The following is a 6,639-nucleotide window of genomic DNA, read 5'->3' on the forward strand; positions in this document are numbered from 1 at the left end:
CCTGATGAGATCATTTACCCTCTTGTGGCATTGTGCGCCTGTCCTTGATGTTACAGCCACAGCGCTGATGGCCTCTGCCACCTCCCTCCACAGGCACCGGCTGAGGCGTGGGGCAACCCTGCGGCCGTGTCCGGGGTACAGGGCCTCCCTCTTCTCCTGTACAGCGTCCAGGAGCGCCTCGATGTCGCGATCCTGGAACCTCGGGCTGCATGGCGGGTGGCCATCTTGTCGGATCTCCGGGGGCGGGGGGTGGGGCACGTCTTTTGAGCTGTGATGACGCCTCGCGTCCGCGGCGGGTGGCGCCATCGCGAATGGTGCCACGTCGCTACTAGCCCATTCCGGGCCGGATAACTTCCACCGTTTGGGGGGACCCGACGCCAGAGTGATCTGCACCGTTTTTGGTGCTGGGTCCCGGCCATCGCGCCGATTATCGGAGAATCCCGCCCTTTATCTCTGTCTTTTTACTGTTTTGCAATCTCTGGTGCACTCTTAAGTTTGTTCCTCCGTCTCTTCCTGCCACACTCTGGTAAATTGCTGCTCTGTTCTATTACCTTATTGTTTCCCTTTGATTTACTACATGTCCTCTCACATCCCTTCCCTTGCTGTGGTCAGTTCGCTCATCTACCTTGCAGCCCCTGCTCTCATCCATACAAACTGCAAGAACCTCAAACACATTGCACAGTTACAAGAATTGAGGCTCCTCCACTGCAGCTTTCTTGATCGCCACATCTGCCTCAATCGTTGTCACACCCTCCTGTCCTTGACCATGGAACAGATCAGGCGACTGTATGGACATTACAGTGTCCATAGCTTGGCATCTAGCTCATTGGCTCTGAGCTGATGCATTTTATTAGTTAATGCCTTGGATCACACTGGTGTTCATGAACCTCTCTGTATTGCAGGTGCAATACACCCCCTGCCCAGCTCCTTATTGCGCTTTAGTCAACTAATTAATTATGCTGTGAATTTTTTTTAAATCAATACCTCTCCTCACTAATGATACTAATTTCAACCTTAGTTATACAATAAACCTCCACCACTTAAATAAAATTAAACAGTAAATTCACTAGCCTCTCACTTCCCTTCTGCTCGTGCTTCGTCATTCTTTATAACGTAGGCATTTAAGGGTTATTTAAAAATGTACATTTATCTAATTACCAGCCCTTCATATACATACACACGCATTAAGAGCTGTGACTAACCAACCAGCCACTTTCTTGTGATGTCCCTGATCACTTTTCTTTCAAACTTCAGACACAGCTGAATGCTCTCCAGTCAATGTTCCTCCCAAAGGTCCACCTTCCTCCCCAAAGGTAAGTGGTGTAGACTTTACTCCTCCGGTTGTATTTATCTGCTCCACTGTGTGTGTTTCGCCTGCAGGTCCACTCCTCTCTGCCTCCATCCCCAAAGGTAAGTGATGTGGAACCTGCTCCTCAAGCTGGTATCTCCTGCAGGTCCACTCCTATCTGCCCCTCTCCCTGACATCTGGCATCTGAGCACATGGTGAAAGTTTCAGCCAACATCTAGTGACTAATGGGGTCTTGTCTTGATTAATCTTTGTCAACAGTAATCAAAAAGTGCAACCAATTTTAGGAATGAGCTAATTGTTGTCGGCATTTTAATTTGAGAGTATATACACAACAACACTTATTGAAGTATACAGTGGTAAACACGACACATTTAATCAGTAGCTATATGGAGGGTTCTTGTGATCAGTAGTGTATATTTGGGCACTTTCCATCTTTAGGGTATATATTACCAAATACATTTAATCTTCAGGGTTTATATACCAGGTAATTTATATCTATTAACTGTGTGTGTATATAAGACGATGAATGATTTTCTATCTCAAGTCTAGCTTCAAATTAGGATCCCGTACTTCTTCCTGCTCCCTGTTTTCCATTATTGATCCATTATTCCAGCACTTTACTCACAATGTGCCAAATTTATACAACACAAATTGGCAGTAAGCGCAAGAAAGGCCCGTTCACCAACAGTAGTTAAAGGCATCATGTGAAACAAGTTGCCAGTTTCTCATCTCAGGTTGCTGGTTAACTTGTTAGCTTCGGAGTCCTTTCTTTGTGTATTTTTGACACTCAAATATTCACTTGTCTGCTGTTAACTGCCTCAGAAAACGTTTGGCTTTTGGTTGCTGGGGAAGGGATGCTGGGGGAAAATAGCAAAGAGCAAGGGGGAGGGGGAAGTGCACTGAACTCATAATGTATCTTCAGGGAGCATTTCTTCTACACTAACCTTACTGAGGAGGAATGTCTGAGGTACCTTGTCAAGATTACCATGGCCCTTAACCTTTATGCCATAGACAGCTTTCAAGCTACAGCAAGTGGCATCAGCCAAATCTCCCAGGACGGGAGGTCTCAGAGACTCTATGCCAGGAGGAACACTTACATTTCCTTCCCTGTTCGCAGAGAGAATTCTCTGCCCCTGTCCGCGCAATAGTCTCAACTTCCATCCTGTACCAGTTCTCCACTTCTCCTTTATTCAAACCAGACCTCCTGGTTACAGCCTTGCTATTGGGCGAATAAGTGTGTAGACTCTGGAAATAGCTCACAACTCATGCCAGGAACCCAGGCACAGACACAAAGGCCCTCAATGAGACCCTAACTGCCACAAGGGACATCAAGCAAAGAATTAGTATGCTCAAGCAGTGATTATTCTGTCTGCACTGCTTAGGGGAGCATTGTGACACACTTTTGCATTGGTTGCCAGATGTGTCATTGCTTGATGCATCGCTACAACTTTTTTAACATAATGACCCACTCCTTGCCACCACCTGGTAAGCAAAAAGTATTGAGAATGAGGAGGAGGAGAGACAGCAACCATCAGTGTTCCGAGCTGTTGGATCTTTCAGAGATCAGGGGCAGAATTTTCCCCCAAATTGGCAAAGTGTCAGGTTCTGACTGAAAATCCCAGAGAAAGAGCCATGTTTTCTCTCCAGATCCTCTGGCACTTTGTCAAAAAGAAGGTGGAGTGCGTTTTGTGCTGTAACACTGGCGGGCGGTGCCTCATAAAGCCGCCAAACCCGGCCCTGCAGAAATGGAAGGACACCCCAATCTCAACGTAAAAGTCAAGACACCCCGAACCCACCACCATGGCTGGCATTTGGGCTCAGTAATCCCCCCCCCCCCACCCCATAAGACCATAAGACATAAGAGCTGAATTAGGCCACTCGACCCATCAAGTCTGCTCCGCCATTCAATCATGGCTGATATTTTCTCATCCCCATTCTCCTGCCTTCTCCTCATAACCCCTGATCCCCTTATTAATCAAGAACCTATCTATCTCTGTCTTAACGACACTCAGTGAATTGGCCTCCACAGCCTTCGTCGGCAAAGACTTCCACAGATTCACCACCCTCTGGCTGAAGAAATTCCTCCTCATTTCTGTATTAAAGGATCGTCCTTTCGTCTGAGATTGTGTCCTCTGATTCTAGTTTTTCATAAAGTTGAAACATCCTCTCCACATCCACTCAATCCAGGCCCCGCAGTATCTTGTAAGTTTCAATCCCACCACCAGCATCGTCGGTATCAGAGCTTAGTGACAACACCCCCAATGGGGTTCCCTGGAGGCTCCACCCATAGCATGCCAACCCTAACCCTAACCCTGGCACTACCTGGGTGTCAGGAGGCTGGCCTGCCATGTCCCTGACCAGCCAGGGGTTACACTGGATTCCGCACCCCCGGCGTAGTCATCTAGATAAATTGTGATTCCCACTGGCCTGAGTCATGGAGGGGGGAGTATATGATTTCCCTGAAAGATATGGGGCGTGATTCTCTTGCCGTGTTGCACTCAAGCGAGAGCACAACGTGGCCGGAGAATCCCGGGCGAGGTCGCTAGCGAGCTTCCCGACAGCCTCCACGCCTCAAGAGAATCACCAAAGTCCTGCGAGACGTCGGAGTCGGATCCCTGCCACAAATGAGCGAGACCAAACGCTGCTCGTGGAAGTAGGTCGTAAACCTACTTATGACCTACCTGCGTGGGATCCCCCGTCTCCCTCGATTCTCCTGCCTCCCCAGAGAGGCTGTAGCCGGGCGCCAATCAGTGCTAGTGTACACAAACATGGACCTGGAGGGTCTCCCAGACTATCGGAGACCCCTGGTGGTCAGGGTGAGTCCAGGGGGCTCCCTGGCTCTCCCCCTGGAGCATGGGCACCTCGGCACTGTCCAGCTGCCACCCTGGCACTGCAAAGGTGCCTGGATGGCACTGTCAAGCCAGCAGGAGCACAGTCTGGGTGCCAGGGAGGCAGTGCATGGGTGCCCGAGTGCCTGGGTGGCACTGCCAAGGACCAGGGGCCGAGGGGAGCCATTCCCATGAATTGAGGGTGGAGGGGCTTTGAAGGGTGGGGTGTGCAGGGCAGGTAAGTAGGGGCCTCTGGGAGGTTGGAAGGGTGATGGGTGGGGGACCTGGAAGGGAGGGGATGTTGTAAGGGGGCTTGAAGAGGCGGTCCCCAGGGACCCCATTGTGGGGTGTCCTCACTTGGGGGGCGTGGGGTAGTGCCCATGTGTATGGAGGGTGACATTGCCCGTGGGTGGGGGTGTGGTGGACCCACAAGCTCACTTAAGAGATCAGGGCACTCTTTCAAAATGGCGGCTTGATCTTGGAGTTCAGCTCCCCAGTGCTAAACAAAATTCTAAGTGTGGACTCAACCGGTGAGAAACTCCCCAGGGCCCAAGCAAGTGACTATGTGAGAAACTCCTTGAAAAATCAGTCACAAATTAACTTCGAAATTTTGGGGAGAATCATGAAAATCCATGTGAATCAGGTTCACGTCCTCACAGGGCATGAACCTGGGGCGGAATTCTCCGACCCCCTGCAAGGTCGGGGAATCGCCCGGGGCCGGCGTAAATCCTGCCCCCGCCATGGCCGGAATTCTCTGCCACCCGGGAATTGGCGGGAGCGGGAATCACTCCCCGCCGGTCGGCGTGCCCCCGCGGCGATTCTCCGACCCGCGATGGGCCGAAGTCCCGCCGCTGACAGGCCAATCCCGCCGACGTAGTTTAAACCACCTCTGGTGCCAGCGGGATTGGCAGCGCGAGCGGGTCCCCGGGGTCCTGGGGAGGGTTAGGGTGATCGGACCCCGGGGGGTGCGAAAGCCTTTCGGCCAGCCCCGACGCCGGGCGACGTAGCGCCAAAGGCCGTTGGCGCCATCGGCGTAGCGGAAACCACTTTGGCGCGGGCCTAGCCCCTAAAGGTGCGAAGAAGTCTGCACCTTTGGAGAAGCCCGACGCCGGAGTGGTTGGCGCCACTCCGCTACGCCGGGACCCTCTGCCCGCCGGGTAGGGGAGAATCCCGGCCCTGATTACGTCGCCGGTCATTCTGCGATCTCCCCTGTACAAATCTTGTTATGGCCCTATTGCGAGAGTTAACGAACGGGACTTGTACCCATGGCGAACAGGCCAGGAAAATTCCCTCCCACCCCGGGTCTTTGGCTCTTCAAGGAGCATTTCACTTACACTAGCCCTCCTGTTCTCCAGTTGACCCACAATCTTCCCTTCTGCAATACACCCACAATTCCATAATCTACCCTTCCCCAATCTAAACACAACTTCCCAAAACACCCACAATTCCATAATCTATGACTGTAAATCGCGGAAATCCAACAGTTAATTTGTTCTAATTTTGTTCCTCAAACTAATAATTGCTTTTGTTTGGTTGTAGGATATCCTTCGGCAATCCAAGAAGGACCGTGTATCAGAATTCACCCCACTGGCTCCTCCTCAGAATTCCACCTACACAAATAACATCTATAGGACCCAACAACAAAGATCTGTCTCTGTTCCAAACTCCCGGAAGGTGATGCAGACATATTGGGTAGAGGATGATTATTGTAATTATCCATCACTGTTTGACTATTCCGGTAATCACTGCCCTTCCAATGCTCGACACATTTTTATTGCATCAGGTTTGGAAACTGCAGTCTAACCTACAATATATTGCCTTCGAAGCCTGTAGTTCTGAGTTTAATCACTCTTGTTTTAGCAAGACTGTTGCAATAAAGACTTGAAAAATCCTTTTGACTCCAGCGTTTCAAGAACTGGAATAAGATGTCCTGCATTCTGCTGCATTTTGCCTGGGCAGTCGCCCATGTGCTGAAGTGTAAGTTAATGCACAGTCTGGTACTGTGTGGCTGGTAATACTACATGACTTTATTTTATTTGTTATGATGCTGCTTTGTCATCCAGTAATTCTAAAACCTATGTGACATCCGGCAAACTGATCATAAAATTATTAGCAAGGCAACATCAACATAAAGTCTGTCAGCAATCAAATTGTCTGTTGATGTTCCTTTATACTCTGTTTCCTTAATAAATCTTCCTATATTTGACTTTTATGTAAACTGTCTAGTTCGTAAACAGTATTTCAAATGATACACTTTTCTTTGTTCACCTTTTAGAACTCATTCACACCTGTACCAACTGATATTCGCAGGCTGAACTCTTGTGCTGATTTTAACCTGCCTGAATGGAATGACCTTGGGAACATTGTGACTGTGACCTCGGGAACATTGTGACCTCGGGAACATTGTGACTGTGACCTCGGGAACATTGTGACCTCGGGAACATTGTGCCTGTGACCTCGGGAACATTGTGATTGTGACCTCGGGAACATTGTGATTGTGAC

General features: G+C 49.8%; 1 protein-coding gene across 10 annotated transcripts in view; it reads left to right on the forward strand.

Moving 5' to 3' along the window:
• atp11a (ATPase phospholipid transporting 11A) overlaps window positions 1–6,349 on the forward strand; it is a 242,039-nt gene extending 235,690 nt beyond the window's left edge. For 3 of the 10 annotated variants that reach the window (XM_038818829.1, XM_038818830.1, XM_038818838.1), the window contains one exon: window positions 5,677–6,349. In XM_038818829.1, the coding sequence (XP_038674757.1) occupies window positions 5,677–5,940 (264 nt within the window). In that variant the 3' untranslated portion in view covers window positions 5,941–6,349. Of the gene's footprint in view, window positions 1–1,254; window positions 1,314–5,676 lie in introns of those variants that run through there. The other 7 variants (XM_038818834.1, XM_038818837.1, XR_005463256.1 and 4 more) reach the window with 6 other exon arrangements.
• The last annotated feature ends 290 nt before the right edge of the window (window positions 6,350–6,639 follow it).

The sequence above is a fragment of the Scyliorhinus canicula genome, chromosome 14 (genome assembly GCF_902713615.1).
Source record: "Scyliorhinus canicula chromosome 14, sScyCan1.1, whole genome shotgun sequence".
NCBI lineage: Eukaryota > Metazoa > Chordata > Chondrichthyes > Carcharhiniformes > Scyliorhinidae > Scyliorhinus > Scyliorhinus canicula.